This window comes from Magnolia sinica, chromosome 15 (assembly GCF_029962835.1).
Source record: "Magnolia sinica isolate HGM2019 chromosome 15, MsV1, whole genome shotgun sequence".
NCBI classification, from domain to species: domain Eukaryota; kingdom Viridiplantae; phylum Streptophyta; class Magnoliopsida; order Magnoliales; family Magnoliaceae; genus Magnolia; species Magnolia sinica.
Window position 1 is genome coordinate 40,598,716 of NC_080587.1, and position 13,605 is coordinate 40,612,320.

Sequence of the window (13,605 nt, forward strand, 5' to 3'; positions counted from 1 at the left end):
AGAAAATATAAACTTAAAGTCACTAATCCAAAAATTTTATATATATATATATATATATATATATATATCACTAGCATAATCTATTAAATGCACATTAATGTGTTCTAATAATATTAATACATCATATTCAACCATTAAATAAAACAGAAATACATTGACAAAAAAATAATTTTTCATAATTTTTAAAAATTGGCCGAAAATAGAAATATATATATATATATATATATATATATATATATATATATATATATATATATATATATATATATCACTAGCATAATCTATTAAATGCACATTAATATGTTCTAATATAATTAACACATCATATTCAACCATTAAAACAGAAATACATTGAAAAGATTATTTTTCGTAATTTTTATAAATTGGCCAAAAATACTCTGAAAATAGAAAAAAATAAAAATATATATATAATCACTAGCATAATCTGTTAAATGTACATTAATATGTTCTAATGTGATTAACACATCATATTCAACAATTAAAACAGAAATACATTAGAAAACAAATTGATTTTTCGTAATTTTTATAAATTGGATGAAAATAGTCTATATATATATATATATATATATATATATATATTAATCACTAGCATAATCTATTAAATGCACATTAATATGTTCTAATATGATTAACACATCATTTTCAACCATTAAAACAGAAATACATTAAAAAAATAATTTTTCATAATTTTAAAAAATTGGCCGAAAATAGTCCAAAAATAGAAAAAAATTAAAAATAAAACAAAATCACTAGCATAATCTGTTAAATGCACATTAATATGTTCTAATATGATTAACACATCATATTTAACCATTAAAATAAAAATACAATGAAAAAAGGATTTTTCGTAATTTTAAAAAATTGGCCGAAAATAGTTCGAAATAGAAATATATATATATATATATATATATATATATATATATATATATATATATATATATATATATATATATATATAAAATCACTAGCATAATATGTTAAATGCACATTAATATGTTCTAATATGATTAACACATCATATTCAACCATAAAAATAGAAATACATTGAAAAAAAATGATTTTTCGTAATTTTTAAAAATTAGCCGAAAATAGTCCGAAAATAGAAAATAGAAAATATATATATATATGGGAAAAGGTACTATGCGCTCGACCTCACGAGTCCGTCCCATGAGGTCGAGCTGTGTGGGCCCCACCGTGATGCGTTTCAAACATCTACCCCATCAATCAGATGCACCATTCCATCGTGGGCCTAGGTCTCAAAAATCAAGTTAATCTGTGACTTGTGTGGGCCACACCACATACAGAAGTGGGGAGGGGCCGTGCACCATTAAAACATTCATAATCATTTTTTGGGCACACCGAGATGTGGTTTGCAAATCCAGCCCATCCATTATGTGTGTCCCACTTGGATGAGGGTTCAGACCAAGTTTCAGCAGCATTCAAAACTCAGGTGGGCCCCACCAAGTGCTTTTATATGTTTTAACGGTGTCTTCACATGATTTTAGATGGTATGGCCCACCTGAGTTTCGTATACGGCTGATTTTTGGGATATCCCATAATTTAAAGGGGACCCATCAAATGCAGGTGTTGATGGTCGACACGCATCACGGTGGGGCCGACACAGCTCGACCTCACGGGAGCTTATCCTGAGGTTGAGCGCATTGTACCTTTTCCCTATATATATATATATATATATATATATATATATATATATATATATATATATATATATATATAATCACTAGCATAATCTGTTAAATGCATATTAATATGTTCTAATATGATTAACACATCATATTCAGCCATTAAAATAGAAATACATTGGGAAAAAAATGATTTTTCGTAATTTTTAAAAATAGTCCGAAAATAGAATATATATATATATATGTATAGTGGCGGTCTCCTGCGCACCGTCCCGCAGAAGACTTTCGTACGCACCAAGGCAGGCTTGCTTACACGCTGGGCTGGGGTCAGGTCCCATTGTGATGCGTTCATAAAATCCATTATGATGATTAAGTCTGTAATGAAAATTTAGCCAAAAAGTTGATAAACTATGCAGGTTCATGATTTAAGTGTGCCATACCGAGGAAAAGTGAGAGAGGATGCATATCATTGGATTTTTATAAGGCCTACCTGAGAATTGGATCTTACTCAAGTTTGGTCTGATACCCTTAAATGATATGGAAAAATGGATGGACAATCTAGATCATGCATGTATCATGGTGGGCCCACATTGCAGTTTCAACACCAACCAGTATAGGTTGCCACTTGCAAGAATCACGTCAACATGCATGAGACGGGTGAGAAAACCAAGGTGGGAGGCCCGGAGATGGCCCAATCGTGATGTGTATGTGAAATCAACTCCAATCATATGGTGCATGAGGAAAACATAGCCATTGGGATCAAATATAAGACATTCATAATTTATGCTGGACCACATGCACAAACAATGCAGTGGACCCTATAAAATGTCAACAGTAGCCGTCCCCCTCTCCCACTGTTTCCCTTCGTGTAGCCCACATGAATCAAGTATCCACTTGATGTTGGAGTCTCACAGCTTAATTTCTCTCACAGACCTAATGGTCGGGGTGGATTTCACAAATACATCACAATGGGCCCACCCCAGTCCACCTGTCTAAGAAAGCTCACCTTGGTGTATACGAAAGTTTCTTTCCCCCTGTTTTGTAAATCCGCTTTGATATATATATATATATATATATATATAAAATCACTAGCATAATTTGTTAAATGCACATTAATATATTCTAATATGATTAACACATCATATTCAACCATTAAAACAGAAATACATTGAAAAAAAATGATTTTTCGCAATTTTAAAAAATTGGTCAAAAATAGTCCGAAAATAAAAATAAAAATAAAAAATATATAAAATCACTACCATAATCTGTTAAATGCACATTAATATGTTCTAATATGATTAACACATCATATTCAACCACTAAAACTGAAATACATTAAAAAAATGATTTTTCGTAATTTTAAAAAATTGGCCGAAAATGATCCAAAAATAAAATAATAATAATAATATAAAATCACTAGCATAATCTATTAAATGCACATTAATATGTTCTAAGATGATTAACACATCATATTCAACCATTAAAACATAAATACATTGAAAGAAAATGTATAAAGATTTCAATAATATCGCGAAAATATTGACAATATTTGGAAATTTTTAAATTGCCAGCAATTTTCGTATCACCAACTTGGCGATGCCAATAATATCGGCCATAATATCAACAATATCGCCAATATTTGGAACATTGGTCTTGAGCAATTTTTTAAAAGCCCCATGTCATCAATACAAAGGAGCAGTGAGCCGAGCAACAAATGAACAAATGGCCCAAAGATTCTCCTTCCCTTAAATGAATGTAGCCCCCATTGACAATTATTTTCTTTATAATACGAAGATGGTCTCAGGTTAGGACCAGACCCCATCCCACTGACCAGGAGAAAGCAATCATCCTAGGAAGGGCGTTTTCTTTCCAAAGCAAAAATTGAAACTTACACTTGGTATATAGCAATTTCTAATTAAGATTCTTTCAATCTTGCAGCATCATTGGTCCTGCAAATATTAAAGCTCTAATATTAAGTATTTGTAGTACCACTTGAAGTAATTAGTGCAAGTTAAAGAAACACAATGCACCAGGCATTTCCAGAAAGTAAGCTCTCTAGGGAACATTTGTAGGGTTGTCAACAGGCCAAGCTTGGCCCGAATTTTGAACTTGTTGAGTAAAGCATGTGGAGTTAGCCCATGCATTTGGGTATTCTTGAAATGTTAGTTGGGAAGAATTGACTTCTTCAAGAAACAAATTCTCCTTGTTTAATCTATTTGACCAAGCAGAATGGCATTTTTGGCAATTGAAAAGAATAAACCCATTCCATTTAATGCAGAATGGGCTTTCCATGCTTTCCCAAATGCCGCAACTTTTCAAGACATGGGGCATCAACATGTTCCTGCTGGAATATTCTGAATGCACTACCAAATGCAACCTTCATTTGTCGTAACTATTACTTATTCCATAATATTGCTTTATTTGGATAGAAATGCAAAATTTTTTTAGAAACTTCGTTGTTTGCAGAATTCATGTTTACATATGCATACAGACATATGATACCCAGCGAAGCACATGCGAGAACACAGCTGACCAATACGTTTGATGAAAATGTCATCTTGTGATATTTGTCAAAGTTCATCTTCATATGCCATCTTAACAAGTAGGAAAGATATTCTCCTTTGGAAGATATCAGTACTCCCCTTGAGGAGAGGATAGTGGCACAAAGCGCGAGGGGAAGCGGATGAGTCTGGAAGCATCTGTTTCAAAATGTTAGCAAGCTTAAAAGCCTAGGAAGTGCAGTTTCTAGGCAGAAATTCAATGCAGAAGCAGGAATCATATAGTAGAAGGCTCATGCAACTAAGGATGGTCCACGAGAGCCTTTTCATCAAAGGAACAAACTAGGATAAATCCTCGAAAGTTTGTGAAGCTGAGAGGATTTGAGTATGCATACCCTTTTAATGAGAGTTATAGCAACAAGAGAAAAAAAAAAAAGACACTACTGAACAATGGGAAATTAGCTAATGAAATTATGAAAAGCTGGACTAGCTTAGGCAATTTCAGTGGCCTCGACAACAGCTGCAGAGCAGCTATTATTACGAGGATAATCCTCATTTACTGTGATTTTTTACATTTATGTTTGTATGACGTTTCTAACTGTGAATAGGATGCTTCTAATCTATTCCTTTACATCACTCTATAGACGCTATAGTCCACTATTTGATAGCCTTAAAATGTAACAAAAACATACTTTTTCATATTCTAGATCCATGAAGCATATATTGTGAACCTTTATTACTACTTTTTCTATTCTCCATCTATGCAAATAAGAGGTTTAAGGCTCTAAATTATTTTAAAGTATTTTGTACTTGGTTTTACATGAATCTTCTATATCTAGGTTATCCATCATGATTCCACTCTATTTAAGTTCCTTCCATAGTTCAGCCTGGCTCTCATTTTACAAATTTTGAAATTTACAGAATAGTACAGTGACAAGGTAAACTCAACTGACTCCAGAATCAACTCAAACTTGAGCCATCATCAAGTCAGTCATATGTGCTTTTAGCGCTGTTTCGACAAAGAGGAGGTTAACATTTTCTTGCTTTGAAATGTACCAGAGGGAAATAATAACTGGATAGAAGTGACAACAGGAAAATGAATGAGCACCAGACATGATGAGTATGGACAGCTACTAACAAAATCAGAAACAGCGAAAATAGAGTTGGTAGGAACAAAACAGGTATGGTACAGCATGAAAGATGAATTGTCATGTCCAAAAATTGCACAAGATCATTTTCCAAGCAATATAGCTATACAAGGTCTTCAAGATGTTGCAAAGGTTATAACTCATGCAATTCGTCTTAAATCATTTCTGATGGTGAGTAATTTATCAGCAAACAACTTAAATTCAACCACATCTATGTTTCCAGTAGAAGAAGCTATTATGGTGTGTGCTTAATAGAAATTCTACACATGGAAAACATTTATGGATATATTGATCTAGTGGGCAAACTCGTGGATTGACAATTGTTTAAAAATCATAGTGACTCGAAAACTCTTGCCATCTGGTTGTAGTTTTCCCATTGAATGTCTATCATTGCTAATTCATGGAGTTAATGGTTCCATTTTCAGGCCACTGACCAGATGGCTACCACATGAGATCGCATTGAATTTTGGGCTGGGCTATGGCCCATCCATAGGGTGGCCACCAAATCAAATGTCTTTGTCACCGAACAATTGCCACACATGCAATAGAGATGATCGCTGAGCACTTCAGGAGCATACTAGTTTTCCTCTTTCGAGTCTACAGGAGCAGCATGCAAGTCTATCTGAATCAAAACTATTGCCAAAATGAGTAATTCATCAATCACCTGGCGAACAGAAAGCTTTGGCGCACAACGCTGAGGAATAACAATATCCCTTCTCAGAGCCCTGCCATTATCATCTTTCCGCTCGGGTTCCTCCCCACATTGGCCATACTCATTCCCACCTGCACATTACCAAGTCTATGTCATTCAACAGAAGCACAAGGGGAAGTCATTAGCCTACAATATATAAGGGCACCCCATGCATAAGCTCGGCCTTGATCGTCAACTGCCAGACAATGCCACCCGCCAATAGCTGCCTGAAATTGGAAAAGGAACCATCAAAATTCACATCAAATATCCACTTTTTTTCATTTACTTCTTCGTATGAATGCTGAGAATTTCTATTAAAACAATATACATGAGAAGAAGGACACTATAATGAACTGAACCTCATAAAACTTTTTATTTAGTGTACTCCCCACCAATACATGTGGCAAATGTCTGTGGTGATCAGGATCCTTTATCTGGTGGGCCACTGAATGGGCAGGAAACAGCTTAAAATTTGTGGTGAATGGACAATCCTAACCACTGTACCAAGAGAGGGTTAGCCTATTGAATTTGAACAGTTGCTCATCTAGTGCTCATCTTTAAGCTAACTGCCTGTTTTCAGCCAGTGAGTGAATGGATACTGCATCCAACGTCTTGATGCTATGCCCACGGACCATCCACATGAAGACCCAGTCAACTCACAAAATCCCGATTACACCGCTCACAAATACCATATGTACGGTGAAGATGTTTTACTTGATAGAAATCAATCAAGCACAAAGTACAATAGCATCCTCATTTTGTTTGTAATGGCTAAAAAAATGAAATAAACGAAACTATTACAAGAAAATCATAGGACACCTCACTACAAACGGCCCAGAGAAAAGCAACAGAAAGTATAGAAAGAAGTAGGCATGGAAACCCCCATCGAATTCAAATTCAAGATAATTCTCGTGGGGAGAGTCAGACCTGAACAATCTTGACATTGGCAAGAGCTTTAACTTGGCTGGGGATGCTCTCGGTTTTGGACTCTGGGGGGTGGCCTAAGGTACCTCTCTGGTTCCATCCCCATGTAAAGAGCTAGTAATACAAAGCAGCAGAAAATGTTTCGTTATCAGATACAGGGAGAAGACAAGACAAGACACAAGGAAAAAACAGAGAACGAGAAAGAGAATAAGACCTTTCCGTCATCACAGATGGCGAGAGAGTTTCTGCTACCAGCAACGACGGCAGAGACATTCTCGTTTTCGAGAGATTTGATGCTACAGACACAATCTTTCTCTTCGGAGTTTCCAATGCCCAACTGCCCGTCTTCGCCTGAACCCCTGTGAGAGATAAGGCAAGGAAGAGAAGTGTAAATAAACTTTCTCCATTTTTTTTTATTGAAGGGAGAGAGAGAGAGAGAGAGAGAGAGAGAGAGAGCTTTAAAAAATAAATAAAAAATAAAATCCAGAGAGAGATCGAACCATGCCAAGATGATGGGTTTTGTGGAGTCTGTAGTGGCGGCCATTAGAAGCTGCTGCTTTCCTAACTGCGTGCTAAGAGAGGAGAGAGACAGAGTGGCTATATATAGCGAGGGAGGACGCTGAATGGAAGTAAGAATTCTTTTCCTGGTTCTCCCATCCAATCAAACCACCCGATCGTGTTGTGCTCATGTTGCCCGTAATGACGTACCCATTCCGCATGTCACCCACAGTGTCACGTGTGTGTAACCGGATTGCATTCTCACACTTGCAGTTGGTAGTCCACTCGACGGTGTCGTAGGGTCTACCATGACATATGTGTTTTATCCCTGCTGTCCATCCAATTTTTTCCAATCATTTTAAGGCATGAGCCCAAGAATGAGGTTGATCCAAAAGCTCATTTTTCATTGATGCAGCCCCTCCATGAGGGAAAGAAATGGAGTGATCACACGGATTCTCTCTGCACTCTCTGTCAACCCACAGGTCAATATTTCGTCTCAACTGTAGTTACCATGTAAATGGGTAATAATTATTTACCTAGGTAACTACCACATCTTTCCCAATGTAGATATGACTACTTATTTTTTGGATACTTAAATCGAAAAATTTACAAAATCAATGTGGGGCCCATCGTGATGTATGTGGCTTATCCACACCGCTCATTTGTTATGTCAGTTGAATATAGGGTATAATCAAAAAAATGAGGCAGATCCAAAACTCAAGTGGACCATACCACAGTAAACAACGGGAATCGAATACCTACCATTAAAAACCTTTTGGGGCCCTTAAAAGTTTAAAATCAAGCTGATATTTCTGTTTTCCCCTTATCCTATTTTCCCCTTATCCATGTTTGTGTGACCCTATGAACGGGTTAGATGATGAAAAAACCTCAACGTGGGCTCAGTGAAGGAAACAACTTTCAATGGTGGATGAATTAAGGACATTATTTCCTTTCGTGTGGGCCATTTGAATATTGGATCTGCCTCATTTTTTGGCTCATACCCCAAAATGTTCTAATAAAATAGATGGATGGTGAGGATATATCATATACATTACGGTGGGGTCCACAGATTTAAGTCAACACTTTTGTACTGATTTTCGAGGTAGAATTACTCTCGCATTTTCAAACAAGGTGAAAAAGTAATAATTACTTATTTATCATGATTTACCTATATCATGGAAAATCAAACATGCCCATATAATATCTTCGTTTCTTTAAAAAAAAAATTTGAACTACACGGGCGTCCCAAAATTGATACAGTGGCCTAACTTAAAATAATCGATTTTAACCGTAAGCATTAAAATAAGTAGATATATTGTAACGTCTCGGAAAAATCCGTACAAAGACCCGAGTCTTATCTTAGGCAGAAATCACTAAGGATTGAATTCTGTAGAAATTAGGCGAAAATTAATTAAATATTAAACTAAATAAATCGGAGAATTAGCTCGAACCGCTTTCTATACGAACTGCAAGACCCAAAACCATTATAATCGCTAACCCAACATTACCTAGAAACTTAGGATCAATCTCAAAACACAATTGCTCTCGGGAGCACATTGAAACTCCGTATCGGGTCTACATCACGCGTCAAAAGTCCGATTATCATGGAACTATAAGGTTATGACCGCTATACTGGGCTTGACAAGAATCACGGGAATCGAATCCAAATAGTATCCAGAAACACAAAACTTGAGCCTGGAGCGAAGTGTGTGAGAAACGCGGATATCCTTGAAAAATGAATTCAAACTTAAGTGAATTGGGTCGTTCGCTTGCAGACCAAATTTAAAGTTTCAAACCGTCAGATTTTGACACAACTACACCCTTGGATCAGGAAAATTTTCCTACACATATCAGCACACTTGTGGCCCTGATCGAGTGACGATGATCGTTGAACTGAAACATGTCCTCCACGATCGATCCATAAATCCGATCGGACCGAAATCTTAACCTAGCATAGATCCATTGTCAATGAGCTTTCTCTAGACCATATGCGAGCAATGAACCTCCAGATGAGCTCCGTTGGCCCGAAATACCCTCCTTTTGGCTATAACCTAAGTATACCATGGCCCTGGGGCCATTAACATCAGTTCTGGGTCTATATAATGCCCTTAACCCACCCATCTCTCATTCCATACGATTTTCTCTAACCCTAGGAGAGAGAAAAGAGGAGGAAAGAGTGAGGAGAAGAGAGTGAGACAGGGAGATCGTTGTTGGGATCCTTTCCCACGACTCCACACGCTGAATCGCCACCCCACCGTCGCTACACCATCGATTCTGTCTTCGATTTGGGTAAGAAATCTTAACCCTAATCTCGTTTTAGAAATTCAAATAGAGGAAACGACGAAATAGCTAACCTATTTCGTGATTTAGGTAGCCGTCGTGCTGTAGACGGAAGTGTAGTGTACGAACCGAGTTCGTAACGAGTAAACCGACGAAAGGTGCGGACTATAAACATTTAGGTTATGGTTTTCAAGATTTTCAATGTCAACTAATGATTTATGTCTGACTTGTTTGCCACCAAATGATCTTAGTTACGATGTATTCGATAAATAATATATGTGTGTGAACTATGTGAATATATAATGCATTTCATGTGTTTGTTGAAATGTTTGAATGAAATCGCTATCATGATTTGTGCTTGCCATGACTATTAAACTAGAATATATGATTGTTGTATGTATGACAACTCCTTTGTGAAAGGATTTGCCATAATATATTTTATAACTAATTTAGTTCATATATGTGATAATGTGTAGTCTAAGTGTTTGATAAAATGTCGGAATGAGAAATTGTTCGATAAATTGTATTTATTAAGGGCGTTGAGATAGGATTCTTAACTACCTTATCTAGATGTATAATTTTCTTCATGCCGTCTTAATTTCAATTACGTGATTTATGTATAAACTGCATATGTATAATAACATGCTATATGTGTTTGATAAAATGTCTGAATGAGATATTGTTTGATGAATTGTATTTAAAAAGGGTGTTGAGATAGAATTCACAATTACCTTATCTATATGTATAATTTCCTTCATATAATTTTAATTTCAACTAAGCAATTTATGGATGAATTGAAATGTTCGATAACATGTTCAATATGTTGATAAAATGCTCAAATGAGTGTTGTACTTAGATTGTTTGTTAAATGCCTATATGATTATCACATGTCACCACATGCTGCATTTGAGTATAATTGGGACTACTACGTAGTCTAAGCAATTGGTAATAATTCCTTTTGGAGTGGCCGAATTAGTCTCACCACATCGGTGAATCCGAGTCGTACGATGATTGTCGACAGTGGTTAAGCCACGTGGAGTGCTTATGCGCTCCATGTCGATTAATTCAGCGTACACTTGTACAGTCGAACTTGTCTAATAAACCAATTGGCCTATTGTGTGTTTACCATATATGGACGCTGCTGCTTAAATCTAAGGTACCACTTACCAATATAAAGCCCGTTCAACCATGGTACCACGATCCGCTAAGACTCATAAGCCGGACATGGTAGTATGGGACACCGTGGTCGAGCTGTCGGCCTACGCTGGGGTGATGAGTCTCCCCGTAGTAACCTGTGAGCAACCCAAACTCGTGAACCGAATACGGTAGTATGAGACACTGTATTCGAGCTATCGGCCTACACGGCACAGCTTGGTTGTGGTCCCAGCGTGGGTTAGGGTGTACCGTCTGATCCGGACCCCCTTCGAAAATAGCGCTCCAGTTGGTAAGGCGTTGGTGGAGTGACCTCGAGTATAATCAAATGAACTTGTCTATTCATTGCTTTTCAAATCAGGGGTAATGTTGCCCTATAACTTGCCTATCATATGTAATTAACTAGGATTGACGACCCTAGATGGATCATCGCTTGGGTAAATGATATAAAGGGAGGTACCTTAGCATTCCAAATCTGCTGTATGAATAAGCCTAACTAAGTACTTGGCTAACACTGTCATGCATCGCACTGCATGTGCTTTGGCGAGGAAGTGCACAGTGGGAGTTGCCATGCGCGACCGTGAGATGGTGTCACTGAGGGAGTGTAGGAGAGGGCATGCATCATTACAGCATACCATTCATGCATTAATAAGAGTACTTAGGACATGATTGTTATATTGCTTTATCATTACTGCTTGATTGAATTGATAATATGTTAACCTTTGCCTTATAGCTCCGCTGAGTTGATCACTCACTCTCACTCTGGGATGGTGTTTTAAAACACCAACTAGACTCTGTTGTAGATACAGGTGGCGATGATGTCTGCTGATTGGGATTTCATAGACGATGAGGAAGAATTCTCCTACGTTAAGCTATCAGGCGGGTCTATGTAGACCATGTACTGATTGACGGGATTACAGGGATTATATTATTTAGTCAGACTTTCATATTTTGTCATTTTGTATATTTTGAAACAAAACATGTATTTATTCAGCCTAGTAACACACTCATGCTTTGGAGGTTGTGAAACACGTATATATACTTTACATATCTATCACAGTCTTCCGCCTGCCTAATATTCTCTCTCTGGAGTATAATATGCTGATTTAGTATAATCTCATTCATGTTTAATGCACTAATACGGACAACATTTAATCATCATTATTTATGTTGCATAAGTAATGCGACGGATCTTGGGAGTTGAGCCTTTGCTCGACCCTCGATTTTTGGGGCGTTACATATATTCAATGTGAATGTATATGGCTAAATTTTAAGAAGATTGGTTACTCACATAGCCACTTGTAGAAGTTTATAACAATCAAGAGATTGGTTGCTTTCATCCTTATATAAGGAAGAACTTTCAAAATACCATTACAAATTAAACAAAATGAAAAGCTCACAATCAATATATAGGAGTAACTGCGAGAATGTGTCTTTTGGAAGAACTGCTTAACATTGGATAAAGAACATATTCAACATACGAGCATCCATTGATTGTAATGTGCTCATGTTGCCTGTAATCACGTATGCATTCCTGATGTCACACATCGTGTCAATTTGTGTGAGCGGATTGCATCCTCACACTTGCAGTTGCTAGTTGTCATTGGATGGTGTTGTGGGGTCCACCATGATGCATGTGTTTTATCCATGTTGTCCATCTATTTTTCCCAATCATTTTTTGGCATGAGCCCAACAATGAGGTTGATTAAACAAACTCATTTTTCATTGATGCAACCCCTTCATTAGGGAAAGAAATGGCATTTGGCCATGTGTGTACTCAGTTGAAAAAAAACTCACGTATTCTCTCCACCCTCTTTCAACTCAAAACTCTTTCTCTAACGTCTCGGAAAAATCCGTACTAAGACCCGAGTACCACCTAAGGCAGAAAACCCTAAAGAGCGTATACTGTGGAAATTAGATGAAAATTAATTAAGTACTAAACTAAATTAATCGGTGGATTAGCTTGAACCACTATCTATACGAACTGTAAGACCCAAAACCATTAAAATCACTAACTCAACATTACTTGAAAACCTCGGGGAAATCTCAAAACCCAGTTGCTCTCGGGAGCACATAGAAACTCCGTATAAGACCTGAACTGCACATCGAAAGTCCGATGATCGCAAAACTATAGGGTTATGACCGTTTTTCTGGGCTTGACAACCATCGTGGGAATCGAGCCTAAATAGTATCCAGGAATGCACAACTTGAGCCTTGAGTGAAGTGTGTGAGAAACGTGAATATCTTTAGAAATTGACTTGAAACTTAAGTGATTTGGGCCATTCGCTTACGGGCGAAAGTGAATACTTCGGACCGTCAGATTCTGACCAAACTTTACCCATGGGTCAGGGAAATTTCCCTGCACCAATCGGTATACTTGTGGCACTGATCGAGGAACGACAACCGTTGATCTGATACAGGTCCTTCACAGCCGATCTGTTTGTTAGATCGCACCATAAACACAGTCCTAGCATAGATCCATTGTTAAGGAACTTGTTTCATGCCTTAGGTGAGAAATGGACCTTCATAAGGGCCCTGTTTGTCAAAAACGGGCACCCTTTGGCTTTACCTAAGTATATCATGGCCCTGGGGCCATTTACATCACTTCTGAGCCTATTTAAAGACCTTAAACCACCCCTCTCATTCCATACGAATTTCTCTAACCTTATGTAACGTCTTGGAAAAATCCGTACAAATATCCGAGTACCACCTCAGGCAGAAATCACTAAGGACCGAATCCTTTAGAAATT

At 37.1% G+C, this 13,605-nt stretch overlaps 1 protein-coding gene across 1 annotated transcript in view; it reads right to left on the reverse strand.

Annotated features, from left to right (window-relative positions):
* LOC131227496 (ultraviolet-B receptor UVR8) overlaps nucleotides 1-7,561 on the reverse strand; it is a 73,455-nt gene extending 65,894 nt beyond the window's left edge. Inside the window, exons 1-5 of the mRNA XM_058223282.1 lie at nucleotides 7,426-7,561; nucleotides 7,140-7,284; nucleotides 6,929-7,039; nucleotides 6,168-6,228; nucleotides 5,975-6,093 (exon numbers count right to left, since the gene is read on the reverse strand). Of these exons, the coding sequence (XP_058079265.1) occupies nucleotides 5,975-6,093; nucleotides 6,168-6,228; nucleotides 6,929-7,039; nucleotides 7,140-7,284; nucleotides 7,426-7,469 (480 nt within the window). The 5' untranslated portion in view covers nucleotides 7,470-7,561. The remainder of the gene's footprint in view (nucleotides 1-5,974; nucleotides 6,094-6,167; nucleotides 6,229-6,928; nucleotides 7,040-7,139; nucleotides 7,285-7,425) is intronic.
* Nucleotides 7,562-13,605: the final 6,044 nt, after the last annotated feature.